At 37.5% G+C, this 18,863-nt stretch overlaps 1 protein-coding gene across 1 annotated transcript; it reads left to right on the forward strand.

The window, feature by feature from the left end:
* The first annotated feature begins 47 nt into the window (after positions 1-47).
* On the forward strand, positions 48-18,843 carry LOC111004718 (ephrin type-B receptor). The gene is made up of 22 exons (XM_022275876.2): positions 48-1,139; positions 1,420-1,535; positions 2,502-2,710; positions 2,951-3,070; positions 3,848-3,976; positions 4,059-4,184; positions 9,078-9,133; positions 9,215-9,314; positions 9,398-9,515; positions 11,436-11,645; positions 12,332-12,668; positions 13,227-13,320; positions 14,437-14,545; positions 14,773-15,044; positions 15,141-15,268; positions 15,442-15,676; positions 16,572-16,760; positions 16,872-17,131; positions 17,294-17,507; positions 17,618-17,860; positions 17,988-18,070; positions 18,171-18,843. Exons 1-22 carry the CDS (start codon positions 313-315, stop codon positions 18,316-18,318), a joined length of 4,323 nt encoding a protein of 1,440 aa, XP_022131568.1. The 5' UTR covers positions 48-312; the 3' UTR covers positions 18,319-18,843.
* The last annotated feature ends 20 nt before the right edge of the window (positions 18,844-18,863 follow it).

The following is an 18,863-nucleotide window of genomic DNA, read 5'->3' on the forward strand; positions in this document are numbered from 1 at the left end:
CATTTCTCTGTCATTAGTCGTCCCGGAAATAAGTAAAGGCTCTTTTTTCCCCAACCTTCCTCTCTTCTAAAAAACCTCAATCTTACCTTCTCTGTCTGTTTTGTTGCAGTTTGTGCAGAGCGATTTTTAGGGTTTTCAGAGGAGGGGTTTTTTTCTTCTTCTTCTTCTTCAATTTCTACCAACTAAGCGCATGCAGCAGTTGAATTTCATGAAATTGTCTTAATGGTGGATTTGGTTTTGTTCGCAATCGCATTTGCTAATTCAGCTACCAATCCTTATACCCTCTGACCTAATGACTTTTGCCAGCAGTGAATGGCTCGATTCCACTCTCGCACTGTTCGTTTCTCCATTTTTGTTGCGTTTGTAGTTCTTGTGGGAGAGCCTCACTCTGTCCTATCATCCACGGCCGATGAATTTTCCATATTCGATTACGATGCGCTTCTTTTCCACCAGGATTACTCCCCGCCGGCCCCACCGCCACCGCCGCCTCACCCGCCTTCGGTCTCGTGCACCGGTGATTTAGATGGCGTTGGCTCGCTGGATACTACATGTCAGATTGTCAACAATTTGAACCTCACTCACGACGTGTATATAGCTGGGAAGGGGAATTTTCAGATTCTGCCTGGGGTGAAATTTAATTGTCCTAAACCGGGGTGTTCGATTACCATTAACATTACTGGCAATTTTACGTTGAGCAACGATTCGTCTATATTTACCGGGAGTTTTGAGTTGGCCGCCTCTAATGCTAGCTTTCTCAACGGGTCTGTGGTGAATACGACTGCTTTAGCTGGGAATCCGCCGTCGCAGACTAGTGGGACCCCACAAGGTATTGATGGGGCAGGTGGGGGACATGGAGGGAGGGGAGCATGCTGTTTGACGGATACAACTAAGCTTCCCGAGGACGTTTGGGGAGGTGACGCGTACTCATGGGCGTCTCTGCAGAAACCTTGCAGTTTTGGGAGCCGGGGTGGTTCAACGAGCAAGGAGGTAGACTATGGTGGAAAGGGTGGCGGGAAGGTGAAGTTGGACGTCGAGGACCTTCTTGTAATTGATGGGGTCGTTCTGGCCGATGGGGGTGATGGAGGGACAAAAGGAGGAGGTGGGTCAGGTGGCAGCATCTATATCCTTGCTCACAAAATGTAATTATCAATCACTCCTCTGTTTACGTACTTTCTATAATTTCAACTCGTTTTCACATCAGCATAGCGTATATCCTCCTATTTGATTGATTATTGATGTTTTGATGGGGCGAGAGTTATATGAGTCTGTTTTCTTTTTGATAGTGAGAATACTTGAAGGATAAATTCAGCTAGCTTCTGATTCGCCATTTAAAAAAAAAAATCTGGTTATTTTTTGTTTTCATAAAGCATGGACATGGAAAATAATTGAATATTAAAGTGTTTTGCTTGTGAAGAACAGGATTGGTGATGGAAGGATAAGTGCATGTGGAGGCAATGGATATGGTGGAGGTGGTGGTGGAAGAATCTCTGTTGATGTTTTCAGCAGGCATGATGACCCAAAAATTTTTGTTCATGGTGAGAAGGCATTGGTGAACTTGAGTGTTGTATTCGTTACAAAGTTGTGGAACATGTTTCAAACTCATATGCAGCATCTATATTATAATACACATACACACACACACACACACACGCACACTTATATGCATGTTTATGTATGTATGAATTTTGTTGTTCAATCCACCCTTCCACTTCTTGTTAAGATTAGTATAAGAATTGGAATAAAGGTAGTAAAATTTACACAGTGAAAGAGTTGAGACTTGGGAATGTTTGATTTGACTTTTATATTCTATCAATTTTTATTATTCCTTCCCATTTCAAGCCGTTATCTATTGTGACTATTCTCTAATTTTTGAAGAAACAACATTTCATTCAATTATTAAAGTATTCAATCCTATACAAAAAGGTTAAAAGTTTTTACAGTGGAGTGGGATGGTATATCCTACCATATCTTAAAAATGTGTGTTGTATTAATGCTCGAAACTTGTTTAAAACAAAACCCAATATTTCTATCTACTTGGGGGGCTGGCTGTATCATACATACCTGTATAGAGAATGGATAACTGAAACATCCTGCTTGAGATTCTCCTTGTTTCCACTTTTTCCCTTGATTTAACTCTTCCTTTGAGAAGGGCTTGCTTCAGTTTCTAGACAAATCTTCCATCACTTGACAATGATGTTTGGTCCCCATTTCCCCTTCTTTGTGGTGTTCAAAGCCGTGTTTAACTCTTATTGTTTTCCTGAAGTTTAGCACGAGTCAATGAAGGAGATTAGATTGACTTCTTTTGTCTCTCTGCAACAATTATTTTCTACAATAATTATTCAGTACTTGGGAACTTATTTATTGGTTGTGATTGTGACAATTGCTTGTTTGCAATGCTCCTTTGATTGCTTACTATGGACGGTTTCTTGCACCATGTCTTTATGTGTCAATTCATTTTGTACCAGAGCTAAGCAATTGCCAAATAAATGTTATTTCTGTAGGGGGCCATAGTTTGGCTTGTCCGGAGAATTCTGGTGGTGCTGGAACTCTATATGATGCTGTTCCTCGAAGCCTTACAATTTCCAATAATAATTTGACAACAGATACAGACACACTTCTTTTGGAGTTTCCCAATCAACCACTTATGACAAATGTTTATGTTCGAAATAATGCTAGGGCTTCTGTTCCTTTGCTCTGGAGTCGTGTCCAGGTTTGTAATTAACCTACAACACAGTTTAGAATGTGTACAGGCATGAGAATCTGGATATGGAGAAATGGTACTTTGCAGAATAGTACGGACCATAGATAGTCATAGATAATCTAGTGTCATTCTGTGCATGCCAAGTTTTTCAGTCGACACATCTGATATATATTTTTTTCATCCCTCGTGGTTATGTTGTTATGAGCTCTATTAACAATTTCAATCTTGGTTCTCAATATTACCAACTAGGTTCAAGGTCAGATTAGTCTTTTATCTGGTGGGGTTTTAAGTTTTGGGTTGGCGCACTATGCCTCATCAGAGTTTGAGTTATTGGCAGAAGAACTTTTAATGAGCGACTCAGTAATCAAGGTAACCTTTTTTTTTCTGTGTCTTACAATTATGTTATGCATGTCTGCAGTACTTTTATTCTTCATCTGTTCCTGAATTAGAAATGGGAACCAATGTTTCTCATGGTGAAACCTTTTTGTTTCATGCATGTGTCAGTTTGTCTTCATTTCTCTCTCTTTTCATTTTTTAGTATGGTATTTTTTGTTGTGTCATGTGTGCTTATATTTTTGTCTTATTGTCAATTTTCAACTTGTTAAATGTGATGTTCTCAAACCTTGTGATGGTGTGTGATGGTTTGCCTACACATGCACGCACACAACAGTGCAGAAAGAATCATTAGTATAGTTTTGTATTAATCTGAAACATGAATACCTTGAAAATGGGTAACCAGGGGGATCAAGAACCTTGACACTCTCCTGCTAACATCACATAACTGTACGACTCTGCAAGCCAACTCTATTTATTATCCTAATTTATAAACCAAAGCTATCTTCCACCATTTTGAGTTAAAGATTCTGCTCACTGAAGTTTTTCCTTTTTCGGCATTGAAAGTAGGTGAACTGCAGCATTGTTTTAATATTATATATTGTGTTTTATTTATATGCTTGTCGTATATAAAATTAGGGAAGTCTAAGTTTAATTTATTTTTGGCATTGAAAGTAGGTGAACTGCAGCATAGTTTAATTTCTGTCTCTTTTCATAGTTTTAATATTATGTCTGTTGTATTCCTTTTCATCTTATTTCTTGTTAAAAATTTACTTGCGCTGTGATGTGAGAATAATTGATCTACAATTCCAGGTATATGGGGCACTACGCATGTCAGTGAAAATGTTTTTGATGTGGAATTCTAAAATGCTCATAGATGGAGGTGGAGATTCAGGCGTTGTAACATCCTTGCTTGAGGCTAGTAACTTGATTGTTCTTCGGGTAATTTAATCTTAACTTCCTTGACATTTCTTTTTTGTAGCCTTCCATTTTAAGGCATCTCATTGTTTTATTTTTGATATAGGAATCATCTGTTATACATTCTAATGCTAACCTGGGAGTCCATGGACAAGGTTTATTGAACTTGTCAGGTCCTGGAGATTGGATTGAAGCACAGCGTCTAGTTCTGTCTCTATTTTACAGTATTCATGTAAGTGGCATTCATTTTACTTGTTAACTGACTATCATTTCTAATACTTATCGTATGTCATAGTTTGGTTAGTTGGATCAAGTATGAACTGGTTACTCTTAAGTTTTTTTAGATAAGAAATTATTTCATACGTGATATGAAATCATAGAAGAGGTGAGGAAAGCCAAGTCCCATGTCAGGAGATTACAAAACAAAAAAAAAAACTCTTCCAATTGGCAAAAAAAAGTATTTATACTCTACTGTAATTGTTACAAGGAGAAGAAAAATTTTCACTAAGAGAGGCAGCAACAAAAGATAAAACTAGAAGTGTCTAGAAAACCGTCTAAAGGGTTTCTCCTTGTAGTACATACTGTTCCTCTCAAGCCAAAGGATCCATAAGAAAGCCCGAGTGGAGTGAATCTAAAGAAGAAAATTTATGAAGTTACGCCCAAAATCTCATATTTATGTAATAGGCTAGATGCTTCCAGAAAAATTATGAAAATGTTGAAATGATTGTATATATGATGCTTTTGATGAGATTAGAAAAGAATGGTGTCATTTATGCAAACAGTAGATGATGGATGGAAACTCACTACCACCCACACTGAAGCCCTTGATAAAGAGGATTCATGGGATAAAAATCTGTTGAGGTCGTTAACAACATTGATGAAGAGGAAGAGATAATGATAATATATCACATTGTCTATGCCCATTGCCCAGGGTTGCCTGTATTGCCTCTTGGTCTACCTGATAATGATGTGTAATTAACACTAGAAATATAAGCGCATATCCATTCTTCCCCACGGGGGCCAAAGCCTTCGGCAAGAAGAATCACGTCTAAGAAATCTCAGTCTACTTTTGAAATTGATATTTAAAACTACTCATTGTTCTACCTTCTGGTGAGATTAATACAAAAACCCTTGATGTCTCTCGGGTTTTGGGCCGGCGTGAGTGCCTCTGGGTATAAGGGAGCAAAGTTCCGACTCCCAGTTATAAAAAAAGAAAAAAGAACTACTCATTCTTCTTCCTCATGCACTCATCTATAAGCTTATTAATTATGAGTGGAGCATCCAGAATCTATCTACCTACCATAAAGTTGGATTGATCTTTGGTAATTGTGTATGGAAGAACTTCTTTGAGTTTTTATAAAAGAATTTGGGGAATGATTTTGTATATGCAAGGAATGCAACCGATAGGTCTAAAGTCTTTCATAGTTTTTCCATATGTCTTCTTTGGAATAAGGCAATTTTAGATCTCATTCAAGTTAGCATTGATGATATTGTTTTTTGAAAAAATCATGGAACACCCTCAATTTGTCGTCTTGAGAGTATTCCAAGATTTTTTATGGAATTTGATTCTAAAGCCATTTGAACTTGGAGTTGATGATATTTATAACTATATCTGTGTGAAATCAGCCTTGAGTTAAAGATTATGCTTAGAAGAGATTGGACGCCAGGTACCGATTTAAAGGATTGTCCCTTTTTTTCTTTTTTGATAAGAAACAAAATATGTGTATTCAAATCAAGAAGGCCCCTAAAGGGGATACAAACAAAAGGTAGAGGGTAGAGCTAACCCTCCCCAAAGCTCTATACAATCACCGCTTTCCAATCTTGTGTAAGCAAAATAAGATTGTAGTTACAAAAAACTTTCTTGTGTAGTAAAGCCCACCAAGAAGCTACATGCTTAATATTCACACAAAAAGAATCTAACAAAATCAACTTATCTTCAAAAAGCCGACTATTCCATTCCTTCCATATTGACCATAAAAGAGCCCGGGCAGCACAATTCCAAAGAACCCAAGCTTTGCCCTTGAGCTGCCTTCCTCCATACCCTTCAGCAATGAAATCCTCAATTCTTCTAGGAATACAGAGAGAGAAATCTAGCAAAGAAGCTATAAACCCCCAAACTTTGGACACAAAAGGGCAATGGAGAAAAAGGTGGTCCACTGTTTCATTGTTGCTCATACACATTGTGCACATAGAGGGAGAAAGAGTCCAATGAGGTAATTTCCTTTGAAGTTTCTCCGCTGTATTTACTCCTCTATAGAACAAAGTCTAAATGAAGAATTTTACCTTCTATGGGACTCTAAAATTCCATATCAAGCTTGCAGTAGCTGAATTAAGTTGAGGAGAAGGGGATGTGAGGGCCATGAAGGCTAAATTGACCGTGAAACGGCTGGATGGGTCCGCTTTCCAGCATAAAATGTCCCTTCCATTTCCGATAGTTGCACCTTCTATTTTTCCAGTGAAGTTTGCCATCTACTCATTTCCCTTTCAAAGAGATTCCTTCTGAAACCAAGATTCCAGGTTGAGGCCTCTGTACATCAACAATCCGCAATGGACATACCTTTCTTGGAGGATAATGCAAACAAGTCCGAGAAAGTGGTGGAAAGAGGGGCAGAATCAATCCATGGGTCCTCCCAAAATCTGACTTGAGCACCCGAGGATAATTTGAAGAAGGAGAACTTTTGAAAAGCTCTAAGGTTCCCTTGTATGTCCCTTCCACGGTCTTCCGATAGAAGAACCACCCAAAGGTTTTGTCCACCAACCAAAAGACTCCACACCGTAAATAGTGGCTATCACCCGTCTCCAAAGACTATCTTTTTTCACTGTGAATTGCCATAACCATTTCATTAAAAGATCATTGTTCCTTAGCCTCAAAGAACCAATTCCAAGGACCCCATGTTTATGAGGCAAAGCCGACCAAGACCACTTCACCAAATTCCCCACCGATCTAGAAATCCCATCGTTCCATATGAAGTCCCGCGTAAGCTTCTCCATAGACTTTATGATTGTCTCTGGAGCTTTGAGAATCGAAAAGAAGTATACGGGGAGGGGATGCTATTGAGGACCGATTGAGCAAGAGTAAGCCTACCACCCTTGGAAGAAGCAAAGAACTCCATTTTTGGAGTCTTTTGTGCATTTTGTCTACCACTGGAGCCCAAAAACTAGTGGTCTTGTGGTTCCCTCCGAGGGGGAAACCCAGATAATTAAAAGGGAAAGAATCCATCTTGCAACCAAAAGAGGAAGTCCAAGAGCTAACCTCTGACCTTGTGCAATTAACACCAATCACAGTAGTTTTTGAGACATTCAGAGAAAGACCCGAAGTCAATAAAAACACATGAATGAGACCCCACCAATTCTCCATTAATTGAGCTGAAAAGGGGCAGAAAATGATTGTCCCTCTTTTTTTGGTAGTATAGCCACTTTAGGAAACCTACAAATTCTTATTCAATATCTGGGTTACAGAAAAGGTTTTCTCCTTTCAAGGAGAGAATTCCATAAATTGAGCTTTTAGATTCCGCTTGAAGCTGTAATTTGATGGAAGGCCCCCTTATTTTAGTTGCAAGGGAGGCGGGCTTCTCTTGATGGAATCTCTTTTTTATATTTTGTTTACAAATCATGACTGAGTGATGAGGATTCCAATAAGGCGTCAAGTTTCTGTTAGATATCACAAAGCTTGTTGTTTAGTGAGAAAATGCAGCCAAAAGTTTCCTTGTTCCACGACAAAAGAACTCTGTTGAGACCCTCCAGCTTTTTCATTAATCCATGATCCAACCATCCATATAAAGGAGTATCATTTCACCAGTTACGCTAGAGATGACGAACTTTGGTAAAGAGACCACATATTCTCAAATCTAGAAAAACAGGAGCTCCATTTGATCTCACCGCATTCTAACATAATAGGAAAGTGGTTTGAGGATCTTTCTAATCTCTTGGCATTGGTGAATTCACATTACATCTATATAAAGCCAAAAATTTCACTGAGGGACAGAGAGCTGTTCTTTGAGACTTTGCCAAGCAAAATGGCCGTTTTTAAGGGAAATATCATTGAGGCTAGCTCAGCAATGGTTTTCTTTAAAAGTTGCTTACTTTTATAGCTGGTTTGCCGGGTGATTTCTCCCAATACTATCCAGAAACATTGAAATCAACTTAAAGAATTTAATTTGACACATAAGAAAGAGACTCTATAGTTCCTGTTAGAAGGAAGGTTTGTAGGGCTGGCAAGGTCTGTAGGAAGCCTCTTAGATAGAGGGTCCATACATGCCTGTAATCCAAACATTGAAGCCATAGGCCAAAGTAAAGAGACAGAAAAAGTACCTTCAATCATGTTGGAAGGTTGCATGATCCAAATATGCCTGTGATCGAAAGTTTGAAATTTTCTCCTGAAAACACATCCTTATTCTCTTCGTAATGTGGAATAGGAAAAGAAATGGCAGGTTGTGTTTGACTGTACTTTTTAATGTGAATCACCTATCTTAATTGTTATTGAATTTTTTTTTTGCCACAGTTTGTTGATTAGTTGTAAAAGTCCATTGGTTATTGATTCTGATTAGATCTGGCATGGCAGAATGCTATAAATGGATGCAAAAATTGTTTTAAAATCGAACACCATGCTTATCATACTTAAGTTGACAACAAAATATTACCAGCTTTATGTAATTATTCTACTGTAGTGAATAGATCCAAGTCCCATTAAATTGTTGTTTCTTTTTCATAGAAAATAAATAAATAAATTGTTGTTTCTTGTTCAATATACTAGAAGAATGTCTCAAGTATTTAGCAGAGTTGATGACTCTTGATCATGAAAAGATGCTGTAGGTCCATCTCTGAAAGAATTCCTTGCATTTCCCGGTTTCTCATCAAGGGTCTTTTAAGGACAGTAGTGAATAGTTCTTTAGAATCCTCTTCTATTTCCATAAGATGTTGCCTCAGTCTACAACCTTCCATCCTTGCAAAGTTGCAAGTAATGTTGTCAAGTATATTATTTTATTAATAGAATTGTTAACTCCCTTGTTTACTTGATGATAATCATTAGCGAGCCAATGGAACGAAAATACTTAATGTATGGCTTTAGTAGGTTTATGGTTTTTATGTTTGGTTATTAATTTGGTTATCTATTTTGAGGGAAAAGGTTGGTCCTGGATCTATTTTGCGAGGCCCAGTAGATGATGCAGCAAAAGATGCAGTGTAAGTTTGCTGGATTCTTTTGTTTCTCTTTTACATATTTTTTCCTTCTGAACCTGCTAATTTCAATTTTCACTTCGTTAGGACTCCTAAGCTCTATTGTGAAGACCAAGAATGCCCTATTGAACTATTCCATCCGCCTGAAGATTGCAATGTGAATTCTTCACTATCTTTCACTCTCCAGGTGCTTATCGGAATGTATTGGAGCATGCCATGGGATTTTATATTTCTGTATTGATGTGATGCTTATATTGGTCGGCTTTTCAGATTTGCAGAGTTGAAGATATCACTGTAGAGGGTCTTATCAAAGGTTCGGTGGTTCATTTTCACAGGGCAAGAACTATATCTATCCAGTCTTATGGGATGATCAGTGCATCTGGGATGGGTAGGTTGACTTTTTCCTTACTTCTCAAAGGTTCTCCCATGTCATGTGTTATTGTTTATCACTTATCATTCATTTATTTTGCTTTGGTATGCACTCTCCCACTCGCAAACCTGAATGTTTGGTACTCGATGAGTTAATTTTTAAACTTTAAATACTGTGATAAACAAACTACAATTATATATTAACTGAAAATGTGCTATTATGTTTCACATTGGAATTTTAATTTGTGTATGACTTAGAGGCATATGAGAGCCTGTTAGAGTTGTAAGAGGGAAATGTTATCAGCAAGTGGAATAAGGAAAGAGGGCAAGAAGTATCATAGAGAGTCTTGCATGAGGTTTGCTCAAGTGGAAGCTTCTAGGTTCATCACACTACTTCGAGAACTATCTACTTGTATTTCTTTGTTCTTTCTGGTCATTTGGATACTTTTGTGGTTTGAAAAGCTGTTCTTGTCCATTGGTATTGACAAGAAGGCCCCCAACTAAGATTAATTACTTCTGGAGAATAATTACCAAATTATTACAAAGCCACACTGCCAATAATTTTTTTTAATGATTTTTTATTTTTATAACTTGGAGCTCCTCCGTATCCAAGGGCATCCGCGCCCACTCCAAGGCCTAGAGACATCAAGTTTTATGTTTTGCTAATCCATCTTCTTGCGCGAGTTGTTCTTCGAAAACCCTTTTGTTTCTTTCCATCAAGTCACTAAAAGTTCTTTAAGGGGTTGTAATCTTTTTTTTTTTTTTAGATAAGAAACTTTCTTAGTATTTGAGGGGTAGTAATCATGGTTAGGTTTGTCAAAATTTGGGTTCAGAAGCCAATGTAGGTATGTGGGTTTATTTATGCTGGGCTACATAAACCTTACCTAACCTTTTGAAACTCACAATTTATACTAGAGACTAACTTTTACCCACCATACCTATTTTATACTAGACACGAGCTTTTACAAATTATAAATCCACTTAGCAAACACATGTTACTCATACCTAGACTTACCAAACTCACATGGACAAGTTACTCAAACCTAGACTTATAACATTCACACTTTATACTACAGAATAACGTTTACAAATTATAATTCCACGGACCAAACACGAAGTTACTCAAACATAAATTTCTATAATGCATTCTTTTACCATTCGGGATTGCCAATCCTAGGCATTATAAGTTCAAACCTATTAAAACCATACTTGAAACATCCCAAGTCAAATGAATACAAAACACCCTCAGTGAATGCCCCTAAACATATTCGTGTGTTCTCATGCAGGTGCTACCCTTGTTTGTAAGAGGCATTGAGCTTTGCCTTGAGGCAAGTCTCAAGACATAAACCTCAAAGGCCTTTTAGAATCATTGGGTAAAAGGCTTAGGTCCTTTGATATTCCTCATCTTTCTATTTTGTTTTTGGGCGGGTGGTATTAATATGGCCCACATGCTTCAATGGAGACACCCATGTAAATTTTTTTTTCCTTGTTTCTGTTTTTGTGTTGAAATGATTTCTGAGACTGAAAGTGTTATGTTTTTCACTGCCTAATTACTTAGAAGCTGTGTTCTTGTTTGGTATTTTCTGAATTCATGTTTGGAGTCTTTGGACAACTCTTTATGACCATACATTGAAATGGATAACCAGATTTAGAAGGAATATGCTAACAAAGCCCCCTTTTTTAATTTTTAGTTTTTCCTTATCACCAGAAGAGTACAAGGAATATTACTATTGACAGTTTTGTATTGGGCACTGGGCTTTACTCAAAGAAAGGGTTTCTAGGTTCTTTGAGTTATCTATACTTCTTCTTTCTGACTTGGAATTTCTGTTATTTTGGTTATTCCTGCCTTCTACTAATTGTTGTATTGGGTTGAAAAAACCATGCTTTCTTTTCTTTTCTCCTCTTTTCTAAAATTACTTGAAATTTTTTGTGATTTCAGGCTGCACAGGTGGCAAGGGAAGTGGGAGTGCCATTGGCAGTGGAATATACAGTGGTGGTGGGTATGGTGGTAGAGGTGGGGAAGGATGCTTTAATAGTAACTGTGTTGCAGGTGGCATCTCTTATGGGGAAGCGGATCTTCCCTGTGAGCTTGGCAGTGGAAGTGGAAATGATAGTTTAGCTAGTTTCTCATCAGGTGGAGGCATTATAGGTGGGTTTATATTGCATGTTTCTTATGTGCGTTGTTTTTTTATATATAAATTAGGGACGACCCGTTTGGCAAGGGCTTGGGGTCTCTTGGTCATATTGACTTAGAAGTCTCAAATTCGAACCTTTGAGTGAACTTAATACAAAAAATCCTTTATATCTCCCAAGTCTGGGCCTTGGGGCAGGTAGAGGTGCTCTCAGGTGTAGGGAAGCAAAGCTCATGAATTTTCCCAAACCAAATACGACGAGTAGTAGGGTCCGGAGCTAAGCCTTTGGCTAAACCCTGTGGGTTCGAATGTAAGAGAAATTCTCGAGAATGTTTGCTACCCTAAATCTTTTTTGTCTTTCCTGGATGACGAGGAGAAATAAAATTGGATCAATAGAAAATTCCATTTTGGAGTGAACCAAAATATGTTATTGCTATGGGTGCATGTACAATTACAGGATGGATGTTCAGTACCAATTTTGTTCGAGGTGTCGAGTAGTAATCATAGAATAGATAGATTCCAAATCGAGTTTTTTCTAAGTGGGGCCTGAATACTATTTATTTAGTACAACAAAGAAAACCCTGTTAAATTAGCTTAACAGCCAAACAACATGCTTCTAGACGTATTTGCTTGATTCATCCTTTTTTTTTTTCTGTTTAAGATAATGTTCCCCATATCGTTTTACTATTTCTCTTATTTGTAGTGATGGGTTCAATAGCGCATCCATTGTCAAGTTTGTCCGTTGAAGGCTCATTGACATCTGATGGAGAAAATTTCAATGGAACTGCGAAAGAGAAAAAGTTGACTAATATTCAAGGCTCTAGTGCAGGCCCTGGGGGAGGGTCTGGTGGAACTATCCTCCTGTTTCTCCATACGCTGGCTCTTGGTGAGTCTGCTATTCTTTCAAGTGCTGGTGGATATAGTAGAGCAGATGGAAGTGGTGGAGGTGGTGGAGGAAGGATTCACTTTCATTGGGCAGACATACCTACTGGAGATGTGTACCAGCCCATTGCTAGTGTGAAAGGAGATATTTATACCTGGTTAGTACATAGCCTATATACTGTTTTATTTTATGCGGGTCCTCCTTAAATTTCTTTTAATGGTACAGGATAGGCATTTGTCAACTTAATTGTTAAGGTATCTCTTTCGTGTAAGCTCATTTTGGATAAAATTGATAATAAGTTTTTTGTTTCTGACAAGAACTATAAAGGATTGGAAAACTATGAGAAACTTGTTCACATCTTTGCTAGATCTTGATGAAAACTGTGATTATGGAAACCAAAGAGAAACTGGTTGGATGAGTTGGTCTGATTGGTAAAGGGATGATGCAAGTGTCATCCCTCCTTGAAGAAGTAGATATACCATCCTGATTAACCCGGAAAACTCCATAATATTTGAAGCTTCTGGATGTTCTGTTTCTTTTATGGACTTATAGTGCTCATTGCTATTTGTTTTGTAGAAACTAGATCGGATGCCATCTGTTATGTTCATTTCAGCAGTTTTAGTTTCATTTTTGAAGCTGTTCAATGATTCTTTTTTTCCAGTTTAGCACGAGAAAGAAAACCCCCGTTTAACCATCAATTGCTTGTTCTTTGTAGGGGAGGTGCAGGTGGTGAACAGGGTGGTGGAGGAGAAAATGGTACTGTGACTGGTAAAGCATGCCCTAAAGGTCTTTATGGAACGTTTTGTGAGGTCTGTTTCTATTTCTTTGATGGGTTACGGCCTTCTCTGGTTCGTGATCTAAAAATATATATTTTGTTATTTTGAATTTTACATAGAACGCCACATTTTCTAGATTATTTGAAATTGTTTCAGACAGATTTCCAAAAAGTAAAAAGAATTTAGTAAATGTTGAGAAGTTCTGTATTTCTAGATTCTCCTTTCTTTTTATAAGTTATCGTTTTCAATCTTCTTTTATTCTTGGATAAATATCAGCTTTTTATTGATTTTTTATAATCGAACTTTTACATTATAGAATGAATTTGATCTGTTTGTTAGTTTTTTGTGAATTGGGTTTTAGTAACTAAGAAAATTTTCTAATTTGTATCAAAGGAAGGATATACAATATGATTAAGTTAATTTTTAAGGTTTCATTATTTAAAACTCTAAAATATTTTTGAAAAATGGTAATAATATTTTAAACTTTATAAATTGTGATGACATCTTGCCATAGAACATGGTTTTTAGATTATAAGAGTTTTCCAATTCACTTTGATCTTCTCACTTTCAATGTTCTAAAAACCTTCCAGAATGATTCTACTTTTTCCTATGTATGGATGTTTGTCTCTTGGTATTTCCTAAAGTTGAAAAGATGCAGATAAAATTTAACGAAAAATTCATCTTTTGTTGCAAGCTTTGTAAGTCAATTTTTAACCTCTAACTTTCAATTTCATCCAATTAAACTCTAAACTCGAATATGCTACAAAATTAATACCATATTCAAAACTAAGCCAGAATATTATCCGTGAACCAACCAATAACCACAGAATATTCAACCAAGAAAATGCAGAAAATAAAAGTCACACAGATGCTGCCCAAATCGAGTTATAGAGGTGAATAATCTAGCCAAAAATCAAGCAGGTGAAATAGCACTAAACTTGGCGACAAACTGTCCAAATCCAACATAAAAGCATGGCATGAAAAGAGCCCCTACCTGGAAAATAGCCTAGAGTCTTGTCCAACCATAGCACGAATCACAAAAGAGAAAAAAAAAAAAAACTATCTATTAGTTAGTTGCTGGATTTTGTTAGTCCGTGAGGTTTTTAGTCTCTCCACCATTCTCTCTCAAGTGGATAAATATCTTTCCAGGAATGTCCAGCTGGTACTTACAAGAATGTCAGTGGATCTGATAGAAATCTTTGTCAACGTTGTCCTCCTTATGAGCTACCACATCGTGCCATCTACATACCTGTTCGAGGTATTTTCTTATTCAAGTCTTGATGGTGAGAATTCAACAGAGAATTGTTGCTAATGGATGTACTGTTTTGTGGACTATGATAGTGCTTCTATGCTTGGGTCCAGTGGAAAATGCCATGTTAAATCAATCTATGTATTTCATTCATATAACTTTTATAGATTGGCTATAAGATTTAAGGTTAACATTGTATGTAAGGTCGGTTAACCTCATCTATTTATCTTCATCAGGTGGGATTGCTGAAACTCCTTGCCCTTACAAATGCGTTTCAGATAGATACCACATGCCAAACTGTTATACTGCTCTTGAAGAGTTAATTTATACATTTGGTGGTCCCTGGCTATTTTGTGGTCTTCTACTTGGTCTCCTTGTTCTGCTAGCATTGGTGCTTAGTGTTGCACGGATGAAATTTGTCGGGGTGGATGAGTTACCTGGCCCTGTACCCACTCAACATGGATCTCAAATAGATCATTCCTTTCCTTTCCTGGAGTCATTGAATGAGGTTTTTCTCTGAATGAAACTACCTTTAGCCCCTCAGAAACATCCTAAATACATAAATAAATGTTGTTCCATTGATAAGGTGCTTTATATGATTTAGGTCTTGGAAACAAATAGAGCCGAGGAGTCGCAGAGTCATGTGTATAGAATGTACTTTATGGGTCCAAACACCTTCAGTGAACCCTGGCATCTTTCACACTCTCCTCCAGAACAACTGAAAGAGATTGTGTAAGTAATAGTTGATTTATTGCTACAATGCATTCATTGATGTAAACATATATGCAATATATTACTTTGTTTTTAGCTATCAGTGAAATTACCTCTTATCCAAAAAGTTGCCCATAGCTTTGTGCTATGTTGTTCCTGAATTAACCCTTGAATTCCCCTATTTTGATATTCAGATATGAAAGTGCATTTAATACATTTGTGGATGAGATCAATGGTATAGCTGCGTATCAATGGTGGGAGGGTGCAGTGTACAGTATTCTTAGTGCTCTTGCATATCCTCTTGCATGGTCATGGCAGCAATGGCGTCGAAGGCTAAAATTGCAACGTCTGCGTGAGTTTGTTAGATCAGAATATGATCATGCTTGCTTGCGGTCTTGCCGCTCTCGTGCTCTTTATGAAGGCATTAAGGTAGGTTTGTTTTTATATATATCATAGTATCAGTCAGGGTTGTATGTGGACTTTGAACTCAATGTCTTGCGGTCGTAAGGGACTTATGCCTCCTATATTGTCTCAACAACCTTTCTCAATATAACATGTTTTATGTCCTTCAACTCCATCTGCTGTTGCTTTATTCATTTTTAGATTTTTGTGAGTGTAGGGTGTAGTTAGGCTTGATTTGGAAAGAATTGTCTCGATCGGAGGTACTTTATGCATTTGCAGAGGGTGAGACATGCTATTAATATTTTTTAAGAACGAAAAAGTAATAAATTGTTGAAGAAGAAAACTCTTTTTACATTGGATTGGAGTCTTATTGTTTCAATTTAGCATTACTTTTTGGAGGAGCCTTTTTGTAGCTCCATTGGTTTGGGATACCTTTCCCCTTTTGTATATCTTTCTTATATTTCATTACATTAATGAAAACGTATCCTTTCCCCAAAAAAACTTTTTGGAGGAGCTGTATTTAAAATTTATGGTTGGAACTATAATCTAGGTTGACTAGGATTGAACGGGGAGGGTACAACACTATTTTAACTATATTTTATCGTTGCATATATAACTTCTGGGGTGAGAATATGAATGTTTGATTACCAAATGTGACTCATGTAGCTTGAGTCAAGAATGTGGGATAAGCAGGAAGATAGAGGCTATCAACATACCCTAGTGAATAAGAAAAAGCTAGGCTGGGATGACTCTTCAGGAGGAAGACATTATGCATTTTTTCTTTACCATTCTATTAATCATAGAATTGTCATTGTTTATCTGCCCTTTTCCCTTTTAGCATTATCTTTCATGTGGAAGTAGCTAGCTCAGTGCACAGTGTTTGATATCTGATGATTTTAGCTAAATTTTTGTGTAACTATAGGTCGCAGCAACATCCGATCTAATGCTTGCATTTGTGGACTTCTTCCTGGGTGGAGATGAAAAAAGAACTGACCTTCCTCCTCGTTTGAATCAAAGATTTCCACTGTCTTTACTCTTTGGGGGTGATGGAAGTTACATGGCTTCTTTTTCACTCCATAACGATAATATTCTTACCAGTCTCATGAGTCAGGTTTGCTAATCGAGACTACGAACTCAAGTTCGAGACTTTAGTTGTGTGAATAATCATATTAATAGATTTTTCTTTCTGCAATTCTGATAGATTATGTATTATGATTTGCAGGCTCTACCACCTACGACATGGTATCGGATGGTTGCTGGTCTGAATGCACAGCTGCGTTTGGTTCGTCGTGGTCAGCTTAGATCAACATTTCAACCTGTTGTCAGATGGCTGGAAAATTTTGCGAATCCTGCTCTTGGGAATCATGGCATACGTGTGGATCTTGCCTGGTTTCAGGCTACAGCTTGTGGTTATTGCCAGTATGGTCTCCAAATATATGCTGTTGAAAGAAGCAGACATGAACAAAACGATCCTAATTCATGGTAATATTTTCTTGTAGACATCAAAATTTTTTTTTGTGGTTTTTGGTTTTGATAATTGTCCAACAGACGAGACTGGACTTGTAGATATATTTGCATGTTTCTGGCATACTCGTCGGGTTTACTTTAGTTTGTCTCTTATGTTCTACCACCCTTGGTTTCCAGCGTGAAAAACACTCCTAGAGAAAATCAGTCTGTCCATTTGAGGGAAGAAGCACATTTAAGCCAAGGCCGGAATTCTAGCGAAGGCCATTCAAGGCGAAAGAAAACATGTGGGGGCATTTTAGATGTCAGTAATCTACAAATGCTCGAGGAGAAAAGAGACATATCTTGTCCTCTATCTTATGTACTTCACAACACTAAACCTGTTGGTCACCAGGTATATCTCACTTTGTCTTAACTTTTACTCGAGGTTCACTATGGTTTCAAGTCTTGTGGTAATTTGTGGGCAGGACCTTACATGTGGTGGTATTCTTTTTCCAATTGCAGGATCTTGTTGGTCTAGTCATATCAATGCTACTTCTAGGGGATTTCAGCTTGGTTTTGCTTACTCTGCTCCAGATGTTCTCATTTTCATTGGCAGACGTTTTTCTTGTTTTGTTTATTTTGCCTCTCGGCATTCTTCTACCATTCCCTGCTGGAATAAATGCCTTATTTAGCCAAGGACCTCGACGTTCTGCAGGCCTCGCACGTGTCTATGCTTTGTGGAACATCACATCCTTGTTCAATGTTGTAAGTAACGATCACATTAACTTCCATTTCCTGAATTCAATCCAAACCAGTTTGGTTCACTCACAAGTCATAACTTCCTTCGTCGTTGGATCATCCCATCTGATCCATTTCTTTGCTTTGTTGTCAGTTGGTATCATTCCTCTGTGGATATGTTCACTCAAAATCGTCGAGTTCAAAGCATCCGAGCTTTCAGCCATGGACTATTAGCATGTGAGGGATTTCTTCAAACTAGTTGACTTTATTTTTTTCTTTCATTGGAACACCAAACTGATGCACGATTATGCCCCTGGTTTATGTTTGCACTTTGCAGGGATGAAAGTGAATGGTGGATCTTCCCGGCAGGATTGGTTGTTTGTAAATTTCTCCAATCCCGACTCATTAATTGGCACGTCGCAAATCTGGAGATCCAAGATCGATCCTTGTACAGTAACGAGTTCGATATGTTCTGGCAGTCCTGATGATTATTATTTGCTCATCTTGACAGACTATATTTTCTCTTACCTTGTTTTTTGTCTGGGGAAGGGAAAGTTGTTCGTTTACCACATGGTTTTGGTCATAGGCACTACCATTTCTCCACATACGGCTTCATCATTCACACTCATCACTACTAGAGCAGAAATAGTTAACAGTCTTCTAAGTTTAAACAAAAAAATCCAAAGAAATAGCTTTAAAAAAGTAAAAAGGAGGAAAAGAAAAAAGAAAAAAGAAAGAGGCATTAACAATTGTAATCAAATCCATCTTTTTTTTTATTTTCCCATAAAGACAGCATCTTTCTTTTTTTTGGGTCGTCTCCATTGCTGTATATAACTTGGGATTTGTTATTGTCTTTTTGAATCCCATTTGTGTACCTCTTTCACGACTCTGGGCTTCTATCATTTCTACTCAACCCAACCCACTAAAATATTTACCATTATTTTCCTGTAATAAGCTCAGTGGCTATGGCGGAAAATTGTGCTCTGAAATGAAGTGAGAGATTCTTGTAAGGTTGATTCTTTTTTGGTTT

The sequence above is a fragment of the Momordica charantia genome (genome assembly GCF_013281855.1).
Source record: "Momordica charantia cultivar OHB3-1 chromosome 8 unlocalized genomic scaffold, Mcharantia_2.0 BLBB01000008.1, whole genome shotgun sequence".
NCBI lineage: Eukaryota > Viridiplantae > Streptophyta > Magnoliopsida > Cucurbitales > Cucurbitaceae > Momordica > Momordica charantia.